The sequence below is a fragment of the Cnephaeus nilssonii genome (assembly GCF_951640355.1).
Source record: "Cnephaeus nilssonii genome assembly, chromosome: 16".
Taxonomy (NCBI): domain Eukaryota; kingdom Metazoa; phylum Chordata; class Mammalia; order Chiroptera; family Vespertilionidae; genus Cnephaeus; species Cnephaeus nilssonii.
This window is the reverse complement of record NC_137087.1, coordinates 54506140-54520107: the sequence shown is the minus strand read 5'-3', so window position 1 is coordinate 54520107 and position 13968 is coordinate 54506140. Positions and strand designations below refer to the sequence as shown.

At 50.9% G+C, this 13968-nt stretch overlaps 1 protein-coding gene across 1 annotated transcript in view; it reads left to right on the top strand.

The window, feature by feature from the left end:
• Positions 1-13968, top strand: part of GFRA1 (GDNF family receptor alpha 1) — a 181419-nt gene that overhangs the window by 145009 nt on the left and 22442 nt on the right. Inside the window, exons 5-7 of the mRNA XM_079794066.1 lie at positions 5902-6011; positions 8758-8892; positions 12890-13071. Of these exons, the coding sequence (XP_079650192.1) occupies positions 5902-6011; positions 8758-8892; positions 12890-13071 (427 nt within the window). The remainder of the gene's footprint in view (positions 1-5901; positions 6012-8757; positions 8893-12889; positions 13072-13968) is intronic.

Here is a 13968-nt window from a genome sequence, read left to right as displayed (position 1 = left end):
GACCAGCGGTCGCCAACCTTTCAGACCTCAGGGGCCACCGGTTGGCGACCGCTGCCACAGACCATGTTTCTGAGGTGGGAGGGGAATCCAAGAGCTTAACTAATGAAGGAACGTATGTGGGAACTCTGGTTAATGAGTGTCAGAGCCTGGGCCGCATCCAAGAGCTCACAGGCTCAGTCCAGGGCTCCGATCCACCGAGCACACGGCGTGTGTCCCAGGGTGGGGCTTGTCCCGAGAAGACATGGAAGGCCTCGGGGTGATCCCGGAGGAGTGGAGCCGGCACGTCTGGGGAGGTTTTCACCTGCTCGCCCTTTTCCCCAAAGCGTTAGAAAACCAGTAGGTCAATGGTGAGCCCCCCACTGTCCAAGGCCCCTCTGCTGTTTGAGAGACGCTCCCACGTTTTATCGTTAAAATCGCTTTCCTGCTCCCAGTGAGCAGCCCGCTCCCTTGGACGTGGCGTTTCCTGCAGAAGCCACCGTGTCCTCCTCCCGGGTCTCCCGAGGCCCGCGTGGCGTGGGCCGGCCTGTAGCTCTAAGAGCAGGGACCCTTCTCTTTCAGAGGGAGATAGGTTTTTCCCATGAGCGACTCTTCATTTCACGTCCGTTTTGTCCCAGAAAAAGCATCGTGTTCATCGCCGCTGTCGTCATGGAGATTGCATGCCTCCCGAAGAAGCCCCACTGTGGGTTTCCTTTGTCACCCGCACCCTGGATGTGGGAGCGTTCTGGCGTGGATGGCTGCAGCCCCGGCGGGGGAGCCATTCAAATGGGCTGCGGCGTGATTCCGCACCCCGGGCGGGCAGGGCGAGCGTGCAGAGGGGCTGGCCCCCTGGATGCTGGGGAGGAGGGGGGATCGCCAGGGCTCAGGCCGTGGTTGCTGATTGGACAGATGAAGATCTGGGTCCTAACAACCTACTAGACACTTGGCTCCTCACAGCACCGTGAACTCAGCACGATTCCACCCCAGCCCTCTGCGTTCCTTGCAGACCTGTCCTCCCGTGTCTGCCCCACAGCACCACTGTCTGCCGAGGTGTCCATGCCCTGATTCTGCCCCCCCCCTTTTCCAGTCTTGACTTCTGTTTGAGCGATGCCCACCCCTCAGTGCACCCTTTCTTCCTCCCCTTCCGGCCCTCAGTTCTTCCCTTGGGTTCACCGCTGGTGGCAGCCTCCTAAGTAGCCTGTCCTAGGCCAGTTCCCTGCCCTCGCCATGGCTGCTAGGACAGTGATGTCACAGAGTAGGTCCTGAGCAAACCTTTGCTGAACCATTGAGAGATGAAAGAGGCTTCCTCGTATGCAAATCAGATCTTAGTGCTTCTCCGTGTAAAATCCTCCAGTGGCTTCCACTGCTTTTCAAGTAAAGTCCCAACTCTTGGGTCGGTCATTCAAGGCTCTTTGCAACCTCACCGGGCGGGGGCCATCTCCCATCACTCAGCATTTGCCCCCTGTGGCCCTGCCATCCCCAGCGAATGACGGACTATTTTCTGGAGGGTGCTGTGTGAAAGGTGGTGATGGACAAGGATTCCCAGCTCTGTAATCAGATTAAATAGGGTCACATTCCAGCTCTTCCCAAATAGCTCTACCTCTGGGAAGGCGTTACTTAGCCCCTCTTTGCCTCAGTTTCTTCAACTGTAAAATGGTGCTCAGGGTATCACTTACTAAGGCTGTTGTGAGAATCAGATGTGTGAATAGAGCTCTTAGATCAGTGCCTGGCACGTACAAACACCACATTATGGTTACCCTGAGATTATTATGAGTGTGGTTACTTAATCCTATGCCTCTTCCTTCTGCCTGGAGTACCTTCCTCCACTGTGATCCCATAGATCCTACACGTCCTCCAAGTCTCAGTCCCAGTGCCCCGGCCTCTCTGAAGCCAGCTTGTGTAGCTGAGGCATATTATAAGCTTAAGTTGTGGTGGTCAGAATGTGTGGTTTTAAATCCTGCTTCTAGCCCTGGCCAGTGTGGCTCAGTTGGTTGGGCATTGTCCCATGCACCGGTTCTACTCAAACGCCTGGGTTACCGGCTCCGTCCCAGATAGGGAGCATGCAGGAGGCAATCGATCTATGTTTCACTCTCACATGGATGTTTCTCGCCTTCTCCCTTCCATTTTCTCTAAAAATCAGTTAAAAAGAAAACATTTTAAATCCCGCTTCCTACGACTCACTGTTTTTCTCTAGTCCAGGGGTAGGGAACTTGCTTTCTGCCAATGGCCATTTGGGTATTTATAACATCCTTGGCGGGCCATACAGAATTACCAACTTAAAAATTAGCCTGCTATATTTAGTCAGACGTTTAATTAACTCATGCCTTGGCAGGGCCAGACTAAGTGATTGCTCAGGCCTTATACGTTCCCTGCCCCTGCTCTGGTCTAAACTTGCTAGGCCGTGGTTTTCTTATCTATAAAATTAGGGGAGTGAAACACCAGTCCCTACCTTGTTAGAGTTGTTGGGGAAAAATATAAAGTGTGTAAAGACATACCTGGCATATACTAAGTACTTCATTCATGTTAGCATTTTTATTAGCAGCCTTTTTTTTTTTTTTTATCAAGAGCTAGCCACTGTATTATTATACTCCATGTTTCTCTCAGCTTCTAGACTGTGAGTTATTGGAGTTCAGGGACAGGGAGCTTATCATTAGATCACGACACTTGACACATCATTCCGTCAATGGAACGGACACGAATTCAGCTGCTTTGTCAATATGTGGAACCGTTGCTTTAAGAGATTTCAGGGGGGGGGGGGGCACATAGTGCAATATAGAGATTTTGTAACATAGGAATCTAATACCTGAAACCTATATGACCCTGTTAATATCACCCCAATAAACTTTAATTTAAAAAACATAAAGAAAAAGAAAAGGAGATTTCAGAGAACTGTGAAGGAAGAGCTGGTAAGAGAAGGAAGTACCTCTGGGGGAGGCTTGTTTCCGTTCTTTGGAAGGTACTGAAAACCGGAAGTTAATTGGAGCTACACCGTTTCCTCTGGGCCCGAGGTGTCTGGGGATGGGAGAGGACATCTGTCCAACCAGGGCAGGGACGGACTGCCCAGCCACGACACATGTTCTATGGGTGGGATTGACAGTATCATATACTGGTTCTTAAAAAGGGTTGTGCTGGTAAATATTTAAAAACTCTTCTCCCAGAACAACACAGAGCCCTGATTTGTGGTGTGTGCTGATGACTGTGGTGTAAATATTCCCACCGAGGCCGCCTGCAAGCTACCACTGCAATTCCTCACGAAACTCCTGAAAATGTACCCGTCGGCCAGCAATGAGCGGGCTCCATCACTCCGCTGTGTAAACTTCTTACTTGAGTTTTTAATCTCTGTAAAATGCGATCCTATAATGCGATCCTGTCTCCACACAGAAAGGCCCCGGGCAGCCGGGTCCAGTGGGAAGGAACCGTGGCAATGGCAGTGTTTTAGCGAAGCTGCCTGCGTCACCGTTACTTTAAAATTCCCATCCCCTCTGCTGGCCGTGTCTGTGTGTCTGTCTGAGCGCCAGGGTCTGTGCTGATGGTCCTCTCTCCAGCACCAGGCTGCCCAGCGTTCTGCTCGGAGCAGCGCATACCGCTTTATCCTCTGGATCGGGATGGTGCCCGGTGCAGCAGACTGACTCAATTAGCCTTTCGTTCCAGAGTCCAATTGTGAGTCAATTCTGAGGTTGTTAAGCAAAATGAGTCTGGTGGCAGTCGCCTCGCGCTCAGGGACAGTCATCCACATCACGGGGCCGTTCAGTTAATAATAGTCTCCTCGAGAGACCACGAGAAACGGGAGACACGTAGACGGGGCGACCTTTCATCCGTCCGGGTGGGGGTGGGGCCCACCGGGTGGGGCTGCCAGGTCAGAGAGCCAATCGATCGATCGGATGGTGTGCAGAGCGGGAGCCAGAGCTGCCGGCCCCGCTGTTGGCTTTTGCAAAGTTAGAAGCCCGGGACGGCGAGATCGTTAACTTTCATGACCAGGAAAAGACTTCGGAAATTAACACTCCATCCAAGCTGGATGCCATTGGAGCCAGCTCGGCGAGCCTGGGCCACCTCCGGGGATTTTCTCCGAAAAATAAATCCTTTAACCAGGCTGCCGGAAACGGCCGGGGTCTGTGCGCTCCAGTGTGTTCAATTAGAGGCCGAACAGGCCGGCGAGGCCCAGGCTGCGGGGGAGAGCCAGGCGCGCCCACCTGCGGGCCCGAGTCTCAGATGGAGGGTTTTGTCGAGTTGCTTGGCTTCAGCACGTGGCCCTGCTGGGAAGCCACAGAGCGGGCCCCCCAGAGAGGGTCAGGTGCCGGGCAAGACAAGGAAGCCGAGCTCCAGCACCCGCCCCGGGGGATTCACAGCGATGGAACCGGGCCCACAACATACGGAGCGCACAGATCGGCACAGATGGGTGGGAGGGGGAGGCAGACACGCCTTGTTTACAAGGGTCCGAGGAGAGGCCAGTCTCCCGGGAACCCTGCGCGGCCTCTGCCGTGTGCTGGGAACCTTTCAGGCCCCTGCCACTTGAAGCAAGCCTGTGATAAAGGGACGCAGATGTGCTCCCTGCGGGCCTGGGACAAACCTTGGTGACCATCCCACCTCCTACCTTGCTCGGTCTGCTTGTAAAAAGATGCTAAGTACACGCAGTTGCCTGGGTGGAAAGACGTGGAAACAGCACTGGGTTGGTGGGCTGCCCACGCGGGGGAGCGAAGGAGAAGAAGGCTGAGACAACCGTTCATTGTCGGCCGTAATCGCCGGGGAATTTAACTTCTCTGGCGGTCCATTGTGCTCTGCACATGGATACAGAGCTGTTGTCTGCTCAGATGACCTCAGAGGGCCCAGCTCGCAGGCCGGATTTCTCCAACAATATCCTCTTCAGACTGAAAAACAGCCAGTTGGTCACAAAGAGGCCTCTCCCCCCCCCCCCTTCCTCCCCCAGACCAGAGTGTCTGCGGCCCCTCTCCACACTGGGTCTCTGCGACTTCACCGGCACCCAGCACATTGGGGGACTGGCTGGCCCCCAAGGAGTCCCCAGACTGCAAATATGCTGCATTTTCATCAGTAGACACCCCTCGCCCTCACCCTCCCCCCCAGCACCACCTCCACCTATAGCAGACCCCCCCCCCCCCCCCCGCAAGGGAGAGACAGTGAAACCAGGGCCCCAGGGAGCATCCCTCTGCCTTTCCCTTCAGTTGCAGGAAGGCAAGCTCTCCCCACGGCCACTAGGCTGGAAGAAGCACTGCCCCCGGCTGGTCGGGGAGCCATGACTTACAGGACAGATCCGTGGAGTTTTAGCGCCAGTAGGAATTTCGGGAACAGATGGGCGGCAGGAGCCTGTTTTGATGCCAGGGACAGGGTTGTGTGTAAAGTAAATATTTTCCCAGCGTGGATCTCCGGTGAGGCTGTAGGGAAGCAGATTTCCTCAAGATGCAAATGAGTCGAGTTAGAAATAAATATTGAATGGAAACTGCAATGCATCTTAGTTTCTCCAGTTGTGGGCCCCAAAGACTTCTTGCAAATAAGCCGCTGCCACCACCCAGGTGGGTGGGGGTGAGGGTGTGTGTACAGTAGAGGATGCTCTCTCATTTTCAGACTTTGTGTTTTCTGTATTTGGGGGGTTGGAAAAGGCGTTACCGCAAAGGAGTCAAGCAAAGTTATGCCTGTCTAGAGGCTCGGGATATTTTTAAAAAATAGATGATTATTGATTTCAGAGAGGAAAGGAGAGAGAGATAGAAACATCAGTGATGAGAGAGCATCATAGAACAGCTGCCTCCTGCACGCCCCACGCTGGGGAATGAACCTGAAACCCGGGCCTGTGCCCTGACCTGCCATCGAACCCTGACCTCCTGGTTCATAGATCGACGCTCAACCACTGGGTCACCCAGGCAGGCGAGGCTCAGGTTATTTTAAAGCACCCTCCCCCCTCTCTTCCTAACCCAGATCTCGCCTCGCGGATTTTTTCACCAACTGCCAGCCGGAGTCCAGATCTGCCAGCAGCTGTCTGAAGGAGAACTACGCCGATTGCCTCCTCGCCTACTCGGGGCTCATTGGTAAGATGGGGAGCAGCAAGAGGGGGGGAAAGGCTGGTTTACAAATACTCAGGGACTCTTCCCGCTGTAGCCGCCGTGGCCTGTGAGAGCCACAAGCTCCAGTGACCTTCTGTGCTGGGCTGTTGAGGTCAGGCCTCTAGGACTTGTCTGTTTTAAAAAAACGGAGGCTAATGGGCTCGCAAAGGCAAAGGCGGGGAGCAGGGGTTGTTAAAGAGCAGGCAGACAGCAGCGCAGTAGGAGAACCGACCATGTGGAACCAAAGTACAGAAAAGCCTGCGTGGGGGAGAGGAGAGCGCGTCAAGCCAGGGAAACGGAATCGGGGGACTTTGGAGACAGGGAACTTGGACGTCGTTCCTTCTGGGGAAATCCGAAAGGCTGTTTCCCAGAGGGGGCCCTTTGGCGAGAAAGCCCCTGATGCTGGGGTCCTGCTCCCCACTCACGGCCTGCTAATGCGGCTCCTGTAGTGCAGGGGTGACTTGGCCTCCACATGTTTTCCCTGAGAACAGGCTCAGCAGCAGGAACAGTCCTTTCTGTCTTTCCAGACCTGAGGCGCGAGCAGACCAGGTGCTGGGCCCAGGAGACCAGGGTGATTGAACAGTCTCCGGTGGGTTGGCAGGGGGCCAGACGGAGGCAGATGTGTGCCCCTGGGTCCGTGTGGCTGCTCCGGGGACCAGGGCCTGGGGAGCCTGGGTGACAGGGCTGCTTCGGGATTGACATTTGGGGAGGAACACACAGTGCAGGCTGGGAGGGGGAGGGAGATCGCGGCTGTCAGGAGCGCGATGGCTCAGCCAGGATGTGTGTTCGTGCCAGGATCACGCATGTCACCAGGCAGAAGGAACTCCCCTCGCCCTCCCTCCCCCCCAACACAACAGCACAGACCAAATTCTTTGTCGCCAGCGTGTCCTCAGCAAGAGCCATGGGAAAATCGACAACAGGGACTTACGCAGGGGTATTACAGGTGTGTTTGCACACATGTCCCCTCCTGCACGCCCCCAACTGGGGACCGAGCCAGCAACCTGGGCATGTGCTCTTGACCAGAATCGAACCCAGGACCCTTCAGTCTGCAGGCTGATGCTCTATCCACTGAGCCAAACCGGCTAAGGCCCCAATTCTTTTGAAAGGATACCTGTGCTCTGTTGGGTTGTTGACCACGTTTATGGATAGGTCCAATGTGTATAATTTCCTTAAGTCAGTGTTCCAAATTGGCATTCGCTCTCTCCTTCTTTTAAGTTAGTCCCTAGGAGGGATGGCTTAACTATGGCATTATAGGTTTAAGAAATAACAGAAGTAATTAAGGCATGCTCAATGTAAAAAGTAAAGAAACAAACAAACAGAAGCCCAAAGGAGACAGTTTTAAGGAGCTAGAAGTCCACTCCCAGGTGTAATTGCTGTTAACACCTCAGTCCCATCCCTCCAGGCACACATGCTGGTGAAATCCGCCTTGAATGGCTAGGCAATCTGTTACATGCCTGAGGATGAGATCCTCTTCTCTTAAGGGAATAATCGGTGGAGGCAGCGCATTCTATAGACCAAAATCTATTTCTCTGTTGGGTCCGGATCCCTCCTTCCACGGTCATTGCATTCTAACTTCGTTGAGGACAAAGCTGGCTCCGACTTTTTCCATGTGTCAGGGACGCACTGTGGTGCCAGGCGCGCTTAGTAGGTACATGTCAACCTCTTTGCTCAGTTCCTTTCTCACCCAACGTCAGGAGCTCCCTCTCTGTTGTGGGTCGAAGTTCTCATCTCAGGGTATAATGGCACCTAATTTAGTTCAAGTCAGTGAGGAATGTAAGGCAGAGAAGATGTACTCTGGACCCAGAAGAGCTTACAAAGAAAAAATGTTTTTTTCTGTTTGTGAACCAAACATATCCTGTGGATCGCTGACCACTTCTTCTTATTTCCACAAAATATATAAAAACAGAGGGTTTCTTGGCATGAGTTGGCATCGCCTGGCGTGAGCCACCCAGGAGAAGGCATTCGGGTTGTATTAAGTAGAAATGCACTGTTTATTTGTGCCAGAACAGAGCTCACCAGAAAAACCATGCGCACAGGAAGATGTGGGCAAGAGAGACCACCCAGAACTTCTTTTAGGGCTTTTGAGGACTGTTGAGACAATGCTCTAGGAGCCATCAGCTTAGGGAGTCTCCACTGTTGGCTGCCACTTCCCCCACAGCTTGGAAGACTTTATTTCAATCCGAGGGCGTCTGGCGAGCAGAGGCCTCGTCACACAGTACAGTCAGGATGTGGGGTAATCCGTAAAGATAGCGCTTCGAAGCTCCCCTGGTTTCTCCGAAGAAGCCATTTGCTGCCGAGGGAAGTAGATTCGACGTCCTAAAAGGATTTTTAAGATACGTAAAGCCAGTTCTCTCTGTTTATGGAGATTAATGACATTCTCAAGAAAATGCAAGGGATTTGGCAACTCATGCATTCAAAGTTAATTCTCTCCTACTCCAAGACATCCATACCATTGGCGCAGGGGAAAATAAAAAAAAAGAAAGGAAAACCGCCCTAAATGCAGCTCAAGGAGTTCTGTTACAATTTTTTAAGTAAATGTGTAAATTATTTTATGTGCTCGAGATAAATTGCCGGGAAAATGCACTGCTTAACATAATTTCCCACTCTGCCAACGCAGTGTTTGCAATTACCCACGGCGCATCCGCCCTGAGAGAGCATTTGTTTCTTTTCAGGCTGTAGAAAAGTCCTTATCGTCAGGCAAGAATAAAACACCTGGTTTCTCCTCCTTTAGGTACAGTCATGACCCCCAACTACATCGACTCCAGCAGCCTCAGCGTCGCCCCTTGGTGTGACTGCAGCAACAGTGGCAACGACCTGGAAGAGTGCTTGAAGTTTCTGAATTTCTTCAAGGACAATACGTGTCTTAGTAAGTTGTTTTTTGGTGTTTTTTTTAATAGGAAACAAACACGTTTTTCTCTCTGAGTTCAAGCCCTACTTCCATGTTCCTTATGTTTCTTGTGTCCATTCCCCCCATCTCTCCCTCTCCCTCTCCCTCTCCCTCTCCCTCTCCCTCTCCCTCTCCCTCTCCCTCTCCCTCTCCCTCTCCCTCTCCCTCTCCCTCTCCCTCTCCCTCTCCCTCTCCCTCTCGGCACATCCTTTGTCCACACTGCCTAATGCATCGGGGAACACAGTAGGTGATCAGCTGGGTGCTGCCAAGACGGAGACTCCAAAAACTCGAGAGAACAAGAGATTCTAGTAACCGAGGGCCCATTGTGTGGGAAGGAACCCTTCTACCCACAGATCAAATTTTGATCTTGGCAGCCAGCACCAAGTCCGTTCCAAAGGTTCTTAAAACCTGAGTGTGCTATACAATGTGAGAGGCTCAGACAAATTAGATGGGGGGAGGCCCCTCAGGGCTCTCGGAGAAAAATTAGAATGTCAGCATCAATAGCCCCCATGATGTTCCACGTTGGCTCAGAGGAGAAGCAGCAATTCCTGAGTGAGAGCTGCTGGCTGTGCAGCCGGGAGGTTGGTTATCTCGGGAGGTGGAGATGAGCACTGGATGGGTGGGGGCGGAGGAGGAACCTCTAGGCAAATGGGAAACGTATTTCCCAAAGGGAGAGAGATGGAGAGGAACGTACGGGTGAACACCATTCATCAGACGAACTGCCAAAGGACTGTGCCAGGTCTCCCTTCTAGCCACTGAGATGCGTGTGCTGCCGGTGACAACGCCACTGAGATGCTTGAGTACCTCACCCGCATGTTGAGGCGGCCACAGTGCATTTACTGGGTGCCTTCAGCTCACTCTTTAGGGCGTCTAATATATGCATTATCTCATTTGCCATAATCTGCACAAGAGGTATAATTATCTCTACTTCACAGTTGAATAAATGGCTGGTCTTCACGTAGACCAGTGGTCGGCAAACTCATTAGTCAACAGAACCAAATATCAACAGTACAACGATTGAAATTTCTTTTGAGAAATTTCTTTTGAGAAATTTTTTAAACGTCTTCTAACGCCACTTCTTCAAAATAGATTCGCCCAGGCCGTGGTACTTTGTGGAAGAGCCACACTCAAGGGACCAAAGAGCCGCATGTGGCTCGCGAGCCGTAGTTTGCTGACCACTGACGTAGACCATCCACGCTAAAGATATGATGCAAAGCCTGAGTTCCTTCTTCTGCAGCCCCCTGTCCCTTAAGGAGTTAGTGTCGTGCCTGCTATTGAAAGGCCCATTGGGCAAGAACATACACCTGAACGTCAGGGACCAGGTATGACATCCTGGTGGCCGGTGTGGACCAAGTTTCTAGGAATCGAGGCTCAGCAGCCCCTCTGAGAGCCCTGTCCTCCAGGGACAATTTCTCCAGGAGGCGCTGCTGGACGGTGACTGATTTCTAAAGGATTAGCTAACCACTTGCCATGTGCACACTGGAAAGGCTTTCCCGTGTTGCTTTTCCAACCTCCTCATTGTTTCTAGAAAAGACACATCTAAGTGACCAGGTTTCTTAGTCATGTGGCTGTGACCATATCCTTAAACAAAAACAAGCTTTTGAAAACTTAAGTGAAATTCAGACACACAAAACTAGTCTCAAGTGGGGAGTCATTTGCCAAGACATTGGGCATACTATGGACCTCTTGTTTGGTCTTGACGTCAAAAAATGTATATTTTATGTGATATTTTTCCCCTCCTGCATGCTCTTCTGGCAGCATACAAGATTTAGTGAAGATAAAGCAATGACAGTAGAGGCCAGGGTAAGAAAAAGACGCTCACGCTGCCCGGGAAGCTGCTCCTTCACAGAGAAACTCAAGTTGTCCCTGCGTAATAATATTTTGGTGAAGGGGAGAATAGTCTGGTATCTTATTGCTAATGACTTTGCAATAAAAATAAGTGCATTTGGTCTTCAACGCGGGCCAAGGCCAGCCAGAATTTTTCATACTCATTTCATTTATACTTTGTTTAGAAGGGGCACAGCATACCAAAGACACAGTGCTGTGGACTCAGTCTCTGCCAAGGCCCTCGAGTAGAAGGAACTGGAACTTGTGCATTCCCACCCCAATGCAGTAACCCAGCTCTGCTCTCTTCAGATTAACCACCTCTTCCCCGGGCTCCCCTGTCATGAACACCTCTCCGACCTGTTGTTGGCTTCTGGTTATTGTGGGGAAAACAGTTAATTTTACATCAAAGTGCATGGCAGATGTTGGGGAAAGAGAGATGAAAGCATGAGCTGAAGGTGAAGGTGACTGTTACTGTCACTCAAGTCTTTCTTTAGATGCCACCTTCCCCTCCCTGGACCACTTCATCTAAACTGCACCTCCCCATTCCCACCCAGGGTGTCCTGCACCCCACCTGCTTCCTTTTTCTCCAAGCATTTCTCACCCCCTAATGTATTGTATATTCTCCTTGTTTCCTCCCAAGCAGAATGTGACCTCCAGGAGGGCAGGGACTTTTGTCTTTCATTGCTGTCATTGATCTTCGCAGCATCCCTAGTGCCTGGCACTTTGTGGATGTTCCGTTGACATTTGAATGAATGAATGAATGAATGAGCAAGTGAACAAACAACCTCCCCAAGTGCCAGGGCAAACTCATCGAAAAGCACAGGTAGTTTCAATGAATGGCAAATGGGTCTCTTGAATCTACATGTCTTAAGAAGAAAGAGGAAGGTTTTGCTGTTCTTTTGTTATTGTTGCTCTGGGTCATTCAAGGAAACCAGTCCCCCATATACCTTTCTCTAACTTTCCACCCACTCGTTGGGCCATATGACATGGCTAGAAGCAGAAAAGGCATTTATATTAATTTGAAGCTGTTTCCTACAGCCTTGGAAATGTAAAGTTGTAGAAAACAGGTTTCCAATTTTCTGAACTTAAAGGATAACAATTTTAGAACAAAATGTCACTTCTAAGAGGAACATTAGGCTTAAATTATTCTGTCTTGTATATCGAAAAATGCCAGCTAAGAGTCAGATATTAACAATTTGCACATTCAGGTCCCAAGTGGAAGAGTTTGATTTCTTATACAATGAATATGAAGTAAAAAATGCCTAAATCCAGGCCAAATCCCCGAAGACCTGATTAAACTGTTTCTTATTCATTTGAGGGGGAGGGGGAACAATACAACCAATTTACTCTTGCCATAAAAACAATCTAATCCCATGAACTTGTAATAAGCTTTTAAAGTTTTACATTTTCAACTTTTCATTTAAGCAGGGCTGCTCCTACCTAATTATGCAGATCTTGTTTAGAAGACTGGGAGCAGAAAGGGAAAAAAATAATCTCAGTTAAATTTTCATTAGATTATTGCTGAGGTTCGGGGGAGATTTTTCTTCTACAGAAACTGGCTGCATTTGTGCTGTGAGCAATGCAGGCCTCATAGTAGGTGCTCTGTGCTGGGGAATCACATTTTTTTTGCTCTTCGATTTCACTGCCTAACAAATGAATGTCATCGCCACTGAGTCTTCTCAGTCCCATAGTTAAGGATGTTATACTTAAAAAAAACCAATAACAACAAAAAAAGAATGAGTTTGCTTTGGGTACAGGATTTTGACAGAGCACAAAGGTTTTCTTGGAAGATGGGACAGGGGTTGGGATCTCAAATAACAGGTCCAAGGCTGGATTTCAAAGGGCTTAACCAATGAGTACCGGGTATTTCAGGGCAAGGACCTGGCGCATCAGTCGGAACGGAATAGGTGTGGGTTGCAGTTGGAGCATCCAAGCGTCCAGCTCAGTGTTGAATGAATGAATTGACTTTTGAACATCTGACCCAGTGGCTGGCTCTCAGCACACGTAGGCTAGACAGCTGGGTGGGTTTTGTTCAGGGAAGTCCAGAGCTATATTCAGAATTTCTAGGCTGCCTGTCTGGCTTTCTGTAGCTTGTCTGGTACATTTGCTGCTTGACTTTGAAATTGGATTTCCTCCTGTTTTCCTGCAGAAAATGCAATCCAGGCTTTTGGCAACGGCTCCGATGTCACTGTGTGGCAGCCAGCCCTCCCAGCTCAGACCACCACTGCCACCACCACCACAGCCTTCCGGGTCAAGAACCAGCCCCTGGGGCCAGCAGGGTCCGAGAACGAGATCCCCACCCACGTTTTACCGCCTTGTGCAAACTTACAGGTAAGTGCGGGGCTGACTGTCGGAGCTCACGGCTGGCGCCACACAGGCGCATTTTCTTTAGAGCCAGGCGGCAAACGATGCCCAGGTTGGAATTTTTAAAAAGTGCATCTTAACCGTGATACATGGGGATGGGGAAGTGCCATAGAGTGGAGCGAAAGCTGGACTTGGACTGTCATCCTAGGGGGTGTGGCTTTGGTCAAGGCTCCTGCACATGGATCTGCCCTTGGAGTCCTCATCTGTAACATGGTGTGAGGGCTGGGCAGCTGGGTCCTGAAGGTTTTCATTCGTGGGGTCCAGCTAGATCGGCCGTGCGCATGTGTATTAAGCTTATTCTGTGTTTTCTACAAAACAGCAGCATATTGAAAAGAAAGGAGCTTTTGGCTTTGTCCCCAACACCGCCGCTCAATCGGAATGATGTAAAACTGTGTCTAGCCCAACCGATGTGGCTCAGTGGTTGAGCGTCTACCTATAAACCAGGAGGTCATGGTTCAATTCCCAGTCAGGGCACATGCCCAGGTTATGGGCTTGATCCCCAGTGTGGGGAGTGCAGGAGGCAGCCGATCAATGATCCTCTCTCATCATTGATGTTTCTGTTTCTCTCTCTCTCTCTCTTTCCCTCTCCCTCTCCTTCTCCCTTCCTCTCTGAAATCAACAAAAATATATTAAAAAATACAACTGTCTCTAAAGGGGAACCAGAGACAGAGCTACCAGTGAGGCGTTAGCTCAAACGTGGAGCCCCTTGGGGCTTGTCCGTTCTTCCTCAGTAGGAGGAGTTGTGAGCAGCTGCCCTGTGAGCACAGACCAGCGGGAACGGCCCGGAGGCCTCCTCGGGGTTAATCCCGACTTCCCAGGGCAGGACCACACCACACTCACGGTGGCTTCTTGACTTCGTCAAAG